Genomic DNA, 14970 nt, shown 5'->3' with positions numbered 1-14970 from the left:
AACACACTATAGGATAAACTCATATTAAGATCCTACACAGGAAGAATAAAAAAAAAGAGAACCGGATGGATCAGAAAACAGCAAAATATCTTTCTGTATGGCACAGTCTTGTAGCTGCAAGGGTATAAGCAAGGCAAGCTTTGCGGGAAGCTTTTTCTCTTTTTCAGACAAACCGATGTTGGGATAGAGATAAGCTTTCATGCATAAAATGGGGGGGATGGGAACAGCCTTTGTATCAGCAGTTCTAACAAAGCATACTATCCTCTTGTATGACTGCTCTCTTAGCAGTAGACAACATAAGTTGTATTAGATCACCAACAAGCCTTTCAGACAAATCAAATAAATGATTAACTGCACAAACACTCAAGGAAGAAAGACAAGCAAAGAAACAGCTTCAAACTGATAACTGTTATTCCCAACTAAAAAATATATATATATATCTATCGTGGCCATACCGTCTCAGAATAAAAAGACAATTCTTAACAAGACCTATAAAGAACAAGCAAGAGCATTATCTGATCTTCTGAATCCCCACTACATGAATTTCAAGTTGCACATTTTCATTTGCTTACTAAAAAATGTGATTCTACAGATTAAAAAAAAAAAAAAAGTAAATACAAGAACTGAGCATAAGCCAAATCAGTTTTGATTCCCTGAGTCTGCAGGCAGCCTGAAACAGTAAATCTCAAATTTTATTTTAACAGACAGCAAGGTTAAAACTTGCATATGATTAAATAGTGTTAATTATTCCACTGATGACCAGTTTTAGGAGAAATATCCAGCTAGCATGCCAAAAAGCCCCCAAATCTCTCCATGTAACTACCAAAATATCCAGCTGTATCCTACTAGTTAATACACAAATTTTAAATGCAGTATAGGCTTACTGAAGGATGCACAGCTGTTGATAGCACAAAACTAGAACTTGCATCACTGTTTTACTGGGAGGAGATAAAAGATTTGGAGAGGAAGAATTTGGTTTGGTTGTGGAATTCTTTTTATTTCTTTACACACATTAAGACTGAAATAATTTTGTTTGGTGGGTTAAAGGGAGATAAGTATAAGGATATGGAATATGGCAAGAACAACAAAAAACTTTAAATATGGCCTCAAATCATGCTGTACTGAAGTAGTAGGAAAAAAAAAGACAACAACAAAAACCAAATCAAATATTTTGTTTTGGCTTTGTAGTTCACTTTTATCACTACCTCAGCCAACAGTATCTTTGATTTACAGTTTTCCTTGTCATAATACCACTCAATTTAGTGAAGGTGCAAATTTAGTTTGCTGCTAGAAATAAAATACATCCTGTATTAGGAAACGGTCAAGATTTTCAGAAAAAGTTCATGAAAGTTTCTAGAACATTTTTAGATGTGGATATAGTTGAAGTTAATCAAAATTATTTACAGTAATCTATAAAACTGTTTTCTGACTAACCAAACTAAATTTTTTTTAAACTTTCAGTCAAACAAGAAGAACTACTAAGCAGAGAAGTTTTTTCACCTCTAAGTTCAGTGCAATTATTCCAGCTAAATATTAATAAGTGATTTTTAGAAACTGAACCACTGATTTTTTTTGATCTTTCAGACTGCTTCAAAACTCCTACTATTCTTGTTTACCACTTTTTTCTGAACTGATTCCAATTCAAGTGTTTCCAAATATTAGTGAAGAACTGTATTATCTATCCAGTGTTTTGTTGGAAACCAAACAAAGCAAAACACCCAGCATCTGGTATCAGCTCAGTACTAGAACTCCTAGTACTAACAGAGTAATCCTAAAGTTAGGGCAATAATTTGTACAACTCAAACACTCCTATTGTTAATTCTGAACTATTAAAATTTTGAAAGCAACTGGTGACTTCCCTGATCAGGCACAGTACTTAGGCTAAACAAGTCACAACTTTAATTGGGAAAAATTTACATGTACTCAAAACAAAGTCTGAATTACGTCTGATCCATATTAGGAGGAGCCTTTCCCGATTTTTACATGACCAAGTTAAAGAAAGAACTGCAGGGGTTTTAAGGCCTGACATGTAAGCAGTGCAACAAAAGGGGCAGGAAGGAGAAAGAAATCCCAAAGTATTATTTCTACATTATCAAAAAGGGATGGCACTAGAGTATTACTGAATTTTAAATTGTAATTTTAAAAAATTGTAAGATTTACCTGTTGAACAAGGCATCTGGAAATTGGGATCATTGCTATCCAAAACAGGCAAACAGAACTGGGCACTTGCAGATCCTAGCATAGGATCCTTATCGCTGAGCATGTTCTTCAGCGAATCCTCTAAGACATTTTGACTTGTACTAAAATCCTCACAGACTTCATTCTCCAGGTTGGATCCTAGAAATAGGGCATCATCTAAGTGTTCAGTAGGAATTAAATGGTTAAATGTATCAACTATATCCATGAAGACTCCTGTGTGTCTTTCAGCCCTATAGAAAGACAAGAAAAATACCATAAGAAAATAAGCTACAAATTGTAAAACACCTAAGAAACCAGCAAATTGTTTTGGCTGTTGTGCTTTATAAAGAACGTTTAAGGTATTTTAGAATTGTAATGAAAAAATTCTGCTTATGGCTTAGAATGTCTCACTGCAGATCTAAAATTTCTTTCTAATTGATTAAAAGAACTCACATGATAGGTTATTAACATAAGCTCTTCTATCAGCATCAGAGTGCTGCCATTTCTACAGATTGTATATAACAAGGGTTAATGGAAGCATCTGCTTTCTAAAATTTGTTTAGACCTTAACCAAGCAGGGCAGGGGGAGGGGGAGGGGGAAGGAGGAGGAAAGCACAGGGAATCAAGAATAACTAAACCTGGGAAGTAGTACTGTGAGGGCACATCTTTCTCATCTTTAAGTATGAAAATCCTGCACTAACCTCAGCAGAGCTGAGAAAGCTCTGGAGCTGGGCCCAAAATTAGGAGGGACTATATTTCTGTTCATGCAGAAACTATCAAGTACTTTATAGCAAGTGACTATTTTTAAGCAGAAAAGTCTTATCCCATGTTATATTTCACCTATTATTATACTTAGTAAACATATAGAAATTTTATATGAAAACTTGACCTCATCAAGTACATGGGAATTCTATCAGCTGATTTCACGAGGGTCAGGATTTCACCATCCTTTTATTCTAATTTTAAGGAAGTTTAGGTAAGACCTTAAGGAACTCTAATAAAAGATCACAGCTATATTTTACAACAAGGCATTCCCTATTTCTAGAAAACTTTCTTGTGATATATCAGAAATGCGACTAATTCAGCAGAGATTCAGCTAATAACAGTGTAGAGCCATTCTGCAACAGAATGAAAAAAACAGCAAGCAAAATGCTTCTTCAAAACTTTAGCCTAACCATATACTTAGAGTACTGACAGATAATTACAATAAACAGGAAAACAGTAGCTAGGAAAACTGAGTAGTGCCTGGCATCATTTGGCATATAGGAAAGACTGAAAGACCAGTTTTGGCACACAGAAGTTGTTCAGGCTTTTGGAAGTAGGAAAAGGGCATACATTCTCTCCCTCTCCTTCCTTCCCCATCCTCCCCACACACAGTAGACAGGATTTTCTTCTCTTTTCGAAAAAATTAAAGGAAAAGGAGAGAAGTGAGATTTAAAGTTTGTAATGCTTGAATTACTTTCTACATCCCTATTCCAGCAACCCACTACTAAAAACATCTTTCTTACTAGAATAATAAATTTGCTTTCTTATACATGTTAACTGGATATTTCCGTTTCAACGATCAACAGGGAAAATCTTAGGCATACACACGTTTAAGAACTTTGCTACAAATTCAACCATATTTTTGCAATTTATGACTATTTTTATTTCACAAATTTACAAGAAGTACAAGTGAGCATGAAAAAGATTTTTCTCACTAAAAATACAACAGACTTCCTTCTTCCAATAGGGAAGCTGGGAAGAAAACACAGGACAGGTATGTCACTAGGCCTCTGCAGAGCACAGCGTCTTTACAGTACCCACACGCTAACCATGACAAAACAACAGCATAGGATATCCTACCAACCAAACAGCTAGCAAGAAGCAAAAGCAGGCCAAGTCACGTGCATCTATGTAGGGAGGCAGCAGTCCTGCAGCAACAAACGTGTTAGAATCTGACAACTCCCTACACCAAAAATGCACTATTTCTATTAAGCGATGCATTGCATTTACATATATACCATGCCAACTAGCACCTACATCAGTCTATACTCTCTTCCCAATTCTCAGAATAATTTCCAAATTAGGCAACCAATACAGTAGTAAGCCAGAACTGGGGAAGCACTATACTGCACTGTATAAGCTATTCTATTAACCCTATGTGACATAGTTACAACAACTAGATATTACATAGGATGAGCTACAAGAGCTGTGGTAGCTCAAAGAAAGAAACTACAAATGCCACAATCTGGTACTTTAAAACACCCTCCCATAATGAACATCCTTTTCACACTGGTATCACGCACAAGACTAACAGGCACAGGATAAAATGGTGGTGAACTTCACCACGAATAAGTGGCAATGACATTGCAGATACAATATTTTTGAACTACTGTAAGCAATCTTTTGTACATCAACACTAAATATCGAAGAGTGGCAACAGCTTTGAACACACAACGAAGCACGTCTCCAGTTTTTGAGTGTTTTTCTCCTGCATAGGATGGAAACATTCATACAATTCTTATTCAAACAGTTCTGTGACCAAAGTGGTGCTAATACCTTTGGTAAGAGTACTTTTTAGTAATAATGCTTGAGCAGACAGGAGCCCTTACTACCAAAATAGTTGAGAACATTAATATACTTCTACCTTCAGCAATAGGATGAAAATAAAAGACTATCTACAGTTTTGCAAGATCACCATGAAGCCATCCAGATGACTAAAGGCATTTCAAAATAATTAACTGCCACAGCAACTATACATGCAAAGGCGACAGCCATCTTCAACAACACTTAACGGGTTACCAGAAAATTCAAGAGAAATTTTATGGAAAGCTTCACCTCTGCAGCACAATTCTATGGTCAAACACAATTTCTATCCAAATTTTGCATCAAAAGATCACTGTAAGCATATAAACAAAGTGTTTTTGCATGTAAAATCCTACAGCCATAAAATTAAAAATTAAAGAACATATGTTCTACAACTGTAACTGTCAAAACAGTTAGAGAGGTGCACTGGTAAAGCACACAGAACAAGAACTTTGCTGTGCCTGGTTCAAGAAACCTAAGTTCAACTTGTTGCGTAACTTGTACAGCACCACGTTTAGAAAAACATTTTTAGCATTACTGGATGAAGTATTGCATGAGAACGAGAATCTGTGGGGACGGACAATGCAAGATAGACATATTTCTTCCTAGACAGCTAATCTTTAGAAACAATTGCTGCGTTAAAAAAAAACTAAAAAATAAACAAAAAAACCTTTCTTCATACAATGCCTAAAAAGCATGAATTCTGAAGGGTTTATTTTGCATTTGAAATGCAATAAATCGGAAAAATACCGAGATACAGGTTACAGTTCAGTTTTATATGGTCCCTTGTTTCTAAGATGGTTCTAAAAGTTCCTCAAAAGAATTTAGAAATCTATCGTTACTGCAGAAAAAGGCTGTGAGCAGCATTTGAACCCCCTGAGGCCAGTGGCTTGGCACCTCTTAGTTAAAGCAAGATTACACATACCAACAGTATTTCCATAGTGCAAAAGATCAAAAGTGTTTTCCCACTTGATATTAATCAGTAACAGCAGACTTTGAGAAGTCCCACTAGGTATGGTGAGCCAGCGAGAAGAGCAGGATCATTTATGAACGAGGCAATAGAGCAAATAAAAGACAAAGAAGTCCTAGCCACTGAGACTTCACCCTGATTGAGCCGGGAGCAATGTGAAGCCTCCTCTAACCAAAGGCTCCTGCTGCACCAGCGAATGTACTGAGACTCCACTACAGCACACAACTCACTAAGATGTACAAATAAAGGAGTAGGGGTGCAAAGAGATCTGACCATAAGAAAAGCTAAAGCTGTGGAATGCAACTTCTCCTTAATTCCTTAAATAAAGTATACTTCTCTTATACCATGAAGCTGATTTGTTTGAATCACACATACACACACCCCCTCACACTCTCCCCACAACAACAGGTACTTGTGGAAGTAACCCATCAATTAAAGTGTTCATTATTAAACAAGCCACCCTGTTAAAGAGAAAAAACACCCTGTTAAAGAGAAAAAGCATATCAATTAAGTTGGACTCCCAGAATTTCTTCCACTGTTATATTTACTACAAAAATCTCTTCATACTATCTCATTTCCTTACTCAGTTGCTGAATTAGTTTAATTAACTTAGGTGTGTCAAAATACTGCCTCAAATCCCCCAAAATACTGGCATAAATTAAGTATGCTCTAGTATTTGATGTGGCAGATTTTTATCTTGTCTCTTATTTACTACTTTTTCATTATATTGCTAGCAACTCAAAATGGCTTTTCAAAAATTGAGATAAAGAACCAGAATGATAACTTGCTAAGGAAAGAAATTCAGATAGCAAACAAGCATAACCTTTTAAACTAGCCTTACAGAAGAAGAGAGACTAATACCAAGACGAAAGACATCGCACACCTTTAACACTTGTCCCATTGCTCAGTTTGTCTGTGAAAAGAGGCAAAAATTGTTTCAGTTCTTGGCACGTTATTTTTTTACTCAGAACAGAGTAAAACAGTTTAGCAGAGATACGCAACTGAATTAGCTTGCCTCCACCATCTTATTACAAACCCACCTCAAGCAGAAGCAAGCATGAATTGTACATACCACCAGAAACCCTGACTGCTTCTTAATTGATGCACAGGCCAAGCTCTTGAACAGACTGTGGTCCTTCATTGTGGTCTAAATTAAGTCTTCCTTAAACACCTTATTTTCCAATTACATATTTGGATTTTCATTAGGTATATTTGTCTTATTACCTTTTCCTTAAAGTATGTTTTTTATTTAGTTTTAATAGTACTCCTACACCATTTATTTTAGTATCCAAAAGTTGATTTCATACCTTTAGCTAATGTTCACTATAATTATCTTCTCTCCTCCCCCTGCCCAGTGGGGGGCCTCAATATATTAGCTTTTATTTTAAACATATGGTAACTTTCATACTATTTTATATTTTTAAATTAATGACGATCAATTCAAAAAATATATATTTTCCATGAAAGGCCTCAGAAATTAGACCTTAGAAAAATTTAATGCTTCTACAGAGGAATTTAACAAAAATTTGACCAAGATTGGGAACAGGAGGAAAAAAAAAAAATCAGAAGGAACCTAACCAAAGGGCGGGGGGAAGAGATCACACTGCTTATTCAAGATACTCAAAATCCTAGGCATACCAGAATCCTAGATGTTGAAAATCCTATTTATGTTATTGACCTACCTGTATCCGTAAGTCTCCTAAAGCTGCTAAAGACGGCACAGTGACATTACAATTCCTTCCACTTCATTTATGTACCTTTCTGAACATTTTCTGTTGTTTTTTCATACTACATTCAATTCACTGAATTTGGCTGGTGCTTTTAAAAGCTTTTTGAAGTGGTAACTGACTGAACCAGGGGTAGAAACATTGCTACATTCAAAATACAAGACCTGGTCTGTTGTCCTGCAAACAATTTCCTTTAGCTCATCCACACCAAATGATTAAGAGCAAGACAGGTTATAACAGTAATAACATACTCCATAAAAAAAAAAAAATCTGTATTATATTTAAGTAGTAATAATATACAGTGGTCAGAAAAGTATACAGAAGGAATGGAGCTGTTTGGACAAGTAGCATCTTAGATGTCAAAACAACCAAAAAAACAGCTCAGCATTGTCACACGAGTATAACACAAAAAGTAGCAAATAATAAGTAACAATAACTGACAACAGAAATGTTTTGGTTACTAACAAAGGAGGGATATTCCACTTTAAATAACATGACATTAGCTAACTACAGATGTAGTTAAAAGAAAAAAAACACTCTTTTTAATCTTTTGATGACTACTGTACCTAAAAAGAGCATTTAACGTATCAAAAGGATGTCTTCATTCACCAGGACTGGGATGTTGGACCACCCCATGTCTTCACTGGTATCTTGACACTGACAACCCACCTACCAATCAACAGTGCTTCAAAGTGCTGACAGTGAGCACAGGTAAGCTTTATTATCATTCTCTTCTTTCCTTGTATATAAAACCTTACAGTTTAAATTATGTGTTTTATGACATCAAAATTAATGCTAAATTGCCGTGTGTTCATGTTTTTAAGTGTAAGAAGCTGTACTTATACTTACAATGTTTATGGATATTACAGCATCAAAAGCCACAACTGAGATCCAACTCCTCTGTACTACTACAGATTCTAGCCAGAGTTTACAGTGTAAACAGATCACGGTATTAAAAAAAAAAAAAAAAAAGTATAGGCAGTATATCAGTGGCACAGTTGCTAACAAAACTGAGATTTCTCAACTCTCACACCAATGCTCTTTCTACTCTGCTTCACATGGTCTCAAATCCCATAATCTGGGGCTGTCTTTGAGGAATAAATTCACTGACAAACCATTCTTGACAAGACACGCAATTTATGAGCATCTGAATTGTAATATAATCAAAGATGGGGCTCAGAATTGTGAAAGAAAATGTCAGTGTCCTGTTTCAAAAAAAGATACAAACCTGGAATGTAACATGGTTTGCTGAGCTTCAGCCTTTAAGTATAACTGAATTTGATCCCTTTCTAGTTCACCAACCTTTCTTCAAGCATGGCACCAAAGACTTGTGTAACAGCAGCATGTACTCAAAAGATTTATCCGAAACATCAATTTTACTTTAAACAAGGTCCAGCTACACTGGCAAAGTTATATGCCAAAAACATCAACCAGCAAGTATCTATATGCCACCTGTTCAATTAATCCCTTATTTAAAATTACACATCTAAGTTTTAGTGACACTAATAACAAAGCTTTGTCACACACACACAAAAATAAATCTATTTAATCCATTCTTAATCAACTCTACTGGACTACTTCTATTGTCTTCTCCTTACCCTAAAGTCTTCAAAGACCAATCTACACAAATCTTACCTTTATCACTCTGCTATTGAAATTTCAATAGTCTGACACATCAAGCAATTACCATGTCCAAAAATTTTTCTATGATTTTCTAAAGATGCATGCTGCTTCCCCTCACTGACATGCAGAAAATCCCTTATTAGTTTCTACCACAGTTCTCGAAAGAGAGGCAGACAGCTCAAGGTATTTTCTTTAATACACAACACTACCCAAAAGAATCCCATTCACCAACAAGAATTGGACCTCATTTCAGTAAGCAGAAAGAAAAAACGTGAAGAAAAATTTTAAACAAAGGGCTAAATTAGAAGACAAAGAAATACATACAGAAGACAGAAAGAAGTATTTTCTTAATCATACAAAAATCAAATTAGCAAATCATACAATACCAAATTAGTAGCTTTTCCCTTTTGAAGGGAGTAACCCCCTACTACTACCTATCCTCAATGAAATACATTTCCCGCCCTCATTTTACAGATAGAAGAGACACAAAATGTTGCACTAGAAGTCCTGTCATGAAAGTGACTTTACATTGTACTATCCTTCAAATTTGTTTTGTAAAACAGACTGTTTTCCTTTGCTGCACTGTTCCATCAATGAATACTGTTGAATCTCACAAAAATTAAGAGCAATCAAAGATTATATATCATTTTTTTGTCTTCCTATTACTACATATACCTCTAGATTTTGCACTTAAGTTCACTAACACACCTTTCCCTGACATTTCCCTGAGAACAAAAGGAGGAGGAAAGATTATTTTTCCCATTTGTATCCCTACTGCTATGCTCTACAACTCCTCCCTCTCTCAAATTCCTCAAGAATTGTTTTAAGTATTTTTGGTTTGAATGTACTACAAAGATTAAGTCATGTAATAGGTCCCACTAATTATTTGTCAATCCTTCCAGATGGAATAACTTCATTTTTAAGACTCTCTGAACGTGCCAATGTCTCTCTGATTAGGGTTCATGTGAAAACGCACATTAGAATCAGGTTTTTCAGAAGTACTGAGATGCTTAATGGTAAAGCTTAGTGACATCTGCAAGAGCAATATACCATTCATATGGCTATAATGGTACCACTTCAACAGATGCTGCAAGTTGTCCATATTTTTCATTTTCCTGCTGTTATATAATGCATGCTCACACTCAGCTCACTGGACATTACTGTCGTTAATTCATAACATCACCTTTCAAAATATCCCTTCCCCCCCCCCCAAAAAAAAAGTTTCTAACATAAGATGCAAGACAATGAAAGCTCATTCATTATATGCTACAAATAATTTCTCTCCCCTTTGCATTTTAAGGCTTGGATTTAAGAAGTCACAGGCTTCCACTAAAATAACAGCTAAAATATTGCACGGCATGCATTGGTGAGCTCTTCGTTAGTCTATTCTTCATATACAACATGAATAGTACCTCCATGAGGTAGAGCCAAGCCTTCTCAAAAGAAGGATTAGTAGAAATACAGTAGATAATAATTCTAGACTTTTCAGAACTTTTGCTTTCCAAAAATCACCTTAACCAAATAACTAACTCAACCCTGTGATAACTCTATTGAATAAGATCTAGCCAACATGGCTTGGAGTTAGGAATGCTTTCAGCTGCTTGAAATTCATGAGGATTTGAAAATAAACCATACATATAAAAAAGAAGACTTCAGGGTCTCTTCAACTGAGTGACTCAATTACAGGCAATGACAGCTGAAAAAAAAAATCACAGTGTTTAGAACTGCCTACTTGGATAGTCTTTAAAGCTAACTGTACAGAGATTAAAAGTAGAAGCTTCTCAATAAAACAGAGAGCTAAGTTATAGTTTTATTAGGGGTTATACACTAAGTGTAAAGACCACTCAAAGTTAAATTATTCCAAGAAAATAAAAAACCCAAAAAACAGGACTTCAAGATCTTCCCTATACAATGTTTCCCAAACCATAACTGATGAATTTATTAAGTGAAATAAACTGTGGTGTTAAAGAAAAGCTGTATGTTTACCATCCTTCACTTAGCCCTACAATGATTCCATGGTTTAGTGATGTTTGGACTAACTTTTAAGAAGCAAATGTATAGAATTTACATAATGGATTAACAGCCACATAAAAGGCTGTTCACAGCTAGAGCTCGTATGCTAGACTTGTCACCCCATGTCCCTGTCTTCCCTTCCCCACTCTTCTGCTTCATTCTGCAGCAATTTCTAGTAACTTGCCCTACACACATGGAGTGCTCTTCTTCCAGTCCCTCACTCCATGACTATAACAAGCCTCCACTGTGCAAACCACATAAAGCACACCTGTTTTCACAGGAGCGATGGCTCTTCTAAAACCTAACAGATATTAACTATTTACATTGTAGTAGCAAGTAAGCAAGCGTGCGTGCGGACACATCGCCTCAGAAAGAGCAACGCAGCCAAGAACAGGACCTGGAAACAGCGCTGGGCCACCGAATCCCCTGAACCACAGATGACCACGCTCCCTCCCATGCTTCCTGCTGGGGGTACTAAACACAAGAGCTAAACAGAGAAATTATTGATGATGCTAAGTTTGAGGGACGGGAGGAGGAGCCCGATCAGGTCAGACCAATAGCAGGAAGAACAGCAGGGTCTAAACCGGGTTTTCTCCGCCAGGTTTGCATGGGGCAGGGAGGCACCGGAGGCTCAAGAGCCAGGAGAAGGCGAGCATCGCGGAGGAGGGCAGAGCAGGGCGAGACCCGGCGAGTGGCGGGCACGGCGGTGCCGGAGAACAGGGCAGCTCGAGCAGGCAGGGCGCCGGGGGCGGGCGGCCGCCGGCGGCGAGCCTGCGGCAGGGCGCATGTCCGGCGGCGGCGGGGCGAGGGGCGGCGGACAGCGCGCCCGGGCCCGGCCGGCGGCGGGGGCCTGCACAAGGTCAGCGCCGGCGCCGCCGGGTCTCGGCCGGCAGCGCCTCCCGGGCCGCCGCGCCGCGCCCCGCGCCACCCCTGCGGGGAGGCCGCCGCCGCGCCCAGCCCCGGCCGGCGGCGCCGCGGCCCCTCGGCGCGGCGGAAGCAGGCCGCGGCCCGCCCGGGCCCAGCGACGGCGCTGGGCCCCGCCGCCGCGCCAGGCCCCGCCAGGCCCGGCCCCGCAGCCGCGGTAGGCCCCGCCGCCCGCCGCGCCCGGCGGAGGCAGGCGAGGCCCCGCAGCGCGCCGCATCCCCCCCCCGCGCCGCGCCCGCCGGCAGTAACTCACCCCGCTCCGCCGCCCCGCGCTGCCCAGGGCCCGGCAGGAAGGACGCGGCGGCCGCGCCGACGGCGGAGAGGGCGGCGCGTGCGGCCCCGCGGCCTGCCGGAGCGGGGGTGCGCGCGGGCTCCCCGCGGCCCCAGGTGGTCCCGCCCGGCTCGGCTCGGCTCGGCTCGGCTCGGCTCGCGGTGCCGGCGCCGCGTGCCCGCTGCCCCGTAGGCGCGCCCCCGCGGCGTGAGGAGAGCGGCGCCGCGCCGGGCCCGGCCGCTCACGTGACGGCGCTGTTTACGGGGAGGCGGGCGCGCCACTGCGCAGGCGCCGCGCGGGGGGGGTGGGAGGGGGGGGCGCTGCGCCGGGAGCGCCCTGCTGAGGGGCGCCGGGCGCCTGGGCTGGGCCGCGGTCCGCTCCTGGCGGCCTTCCGGGCCTGCGGGGGGCCGAGCGTGGCCCCCCGGCGCGGGTGGCTGGCGCAGGACGCGCCCTCCCGTGCCGCCGAGGGCCGAGGCGAGGCCGGGCGGCGGCTCTGCGTGCAGTGGTTGAAAAATCCACGATTCGCTCTCCAAAGCGCTCTACCTTCGGCAAATCTGCTGCCGCTCCGCCGCGTCCTGTTAAAAAGGACAAAAATGCAGTGGGAAACGCGCGCCGCGCCGCCCCTCTGCTCCGCACTGCGGAGGGCAGGCGCAGCCACGGCAGGCCCCGCTCTGGGCAGCCCGCGGCGGTGCGGCAGCGCCCAGGGAGCGAAGGGGCGCGAGGCCGGATGGCGAAGCCCGAGCGGGTTCTCTTGCTGGAATCGGCGTCCTGGAGACTCTGGAAGCACGTAGAAATCACGGGCGGGCAGACGCTGCGCTCAGCAGCCGACCGGAGGTGGCACTCAGCTACACCAGCCTAACACGGCGCTTACGACAAGAAGTACCACTAGCGCTGTTGTATCAGTCTGTTACGTTGCCGTTCTCCGAGAGGGGACTGAAGTATGGGGCACAGAGGATCCATCCTGTAGTCTTTGTGTGCCTACAACAGCCACCACCACCTGCTGTGGGGTCTGTGCCATGCGACCTGTTGATCCTAGTGTGTGCCGATGGTCTTGAACAGATTAATCCAATTCTTGGTGGTCTGAGTTTATCGGTTCTCATGAATTGAACAGGACCACTCATGTCCAGAACGTATCACTCCTTGGGAGACTGTCTCATGCTGCCTCTCAGCGCATGCGTTTCCTCTCTTTGGCTTTGTGTTTTCTGGTAACTATTTCTCTGTGCACACCCATGGGGACCTTTGGTACATATTCACACAAATTCACACCAAAGAACCTTCTATGATATCATTTTATCTGACCATCAGGTCCTGAAGTGACTTAGTCTTTGCAGAATGTTGCATAAGAAAAAGTCCCTGAACAGAGATCATCCTTTTATAGTTTGTATTACAACATTAGTTAAATGCAACATCTTTTTTTTTTCTTTTAGCCTGATTTCAATGGTGGGTTTTTATTGCATATACTAAGTTTCAGATTGAATACACCCTGAAAATGAAAACAGATTTTTAATGTCATTTCTAAAGATCAAACTTACAGTTATCTTCTGAATATATTTACACTGCCTTTACATAGTATTCTGTAGCCAAAGGCAAACATTTTACAATGTCAGGACAAAGAGAATAACAAAAAGGTGAGGAAGTTAAAGGGGGTATTTTTTCCTTTGCTTCCTTTTTCAATTCTGTTTTAGAGACTTTGAAATACATGTTCTTCAAGGTTTTCTGTGGTGCCAGAAAGGCTGAAATAGAGTAAGTATTTCTGTTGCTAACATCACATTAAGAGGGGTGGTGGCTTTAAAGCTACAGTATTGTAACACTGTATGTATTTTCAGCCCTGCACAGATATTTTAGTGGCAACAAGAAAGTAACACCTCTGTCACAGAGTACACACTTTTTAACCCACTGAAACTTTTCTTACTGTTTTGATAAAAATTATTCTCTCAATCTTTCTTAAATCACCTCTATGCAAATCACCCTAAGTTTTTCCCCATTTTGTCCCTCTGCTTCTCCAGCTCAGAAATTCCCTCTCTTTCCCTGGCCAAAACTGTTGCCTTCTTTTAGTCTCACAGAACTGAGCTACTGGGTTAATGTTACTAATTTCTCCAAAGGCTCTTCAGTCAGTCTTTCAGCAAGGCACTAAACCCCTGATATATACTTCAGATTACACAAAGCAATAAAATTACTGTCTGAAGTGAAATTCAGTTTAGTGTATTTACATCCCACTGCATCGCACACATTTTCCAGCATTCAGCCCATTTGATCTCATTACTTTTGACACAAGCACCAGATAAAGTATTACTAATAATCTCATCATTGTTTATTGCCCTATTCAGTCCTTTCTTTACACTTTCAAAAGTCACATAACTCATTTGACCCATCTCGGTGTAATAAATTTCATATACTACTTCTCTGCTATGAGCCACATTGTGACAGTCCCTTTAGAGTCAAAATGGCCTGTCATATCTAGTAAACTTTCCCACCTGCAGCGTGTACACTGTGGTTGTATTTAATATCAAAAAACCACAAACAAACAAACAAACAAATACCCCACCACCATCACCACCACAAAGGACAGTTTATCAGTCACTGCGGATAATTTTGTGTGTAATGACATATCAGCTACACACGATTCCAGCTGCACCATCTGCTATCTTTCCTAGCAATGTTTTTATCATGTCATCCCTTTACACATGAGATGCTTG

At 40.8% G+C, this 14970-nt stretch overlaps 1 protein-coding gene across 6 annotated transcripts in view; it reads right to left on the bottom strand.

Moving 5' to 3' along the window:
• Window positions 1–12558, bottom strand: part of PHF3 (PHD finger protein 3) — a 56094-nt gene extending 43536 nt beyond the window's left edge. For 2 of the 6 annotated variants that reach the window (XM_064508630.1, XM_064508631.1), the window contains exon 1: window positions 12257–12558. Coding sequence is in view for 1 of the 6 variants with exons in the window: in XM_064508629.1 (XP_064364699.1) it covers window positions 2161–2404 (244 nt within the window). In the remaining 5 variants the exon portion in view is untranslated. Of the gene's footprint in view, window positions 1–2160; window positions 2430–12256 lie in introns of those variants that run through there. The other 4 variants (XM_026122515.2, XM_064508632.1, XM_064508629.1 and 1 more) reach the window with 3 other exon arrangements.
• Window positions 12559–14970: the final 2412 nt, after the last annotated feature.

Source organism: Dromaius novaehollandiae, chromosome 3 (assembly GCF_036370855.1).
Source record: "Dromaius novaehollandiae isolate bDroNov1 chromosome 3, bDroNov1.hap1, whole genome shotgun sequence".
NCBI classification, from domain to species: domain Eukaryota; kingdom Metazoa; phylum Chordata; class Aves; order Casuariiformes; family Dromaiidae; genus Dromaius; species Dromaius novaehollandiae.
This window is presented reverse-complemented; position numbering and strand designations above follow the sequence as displayed.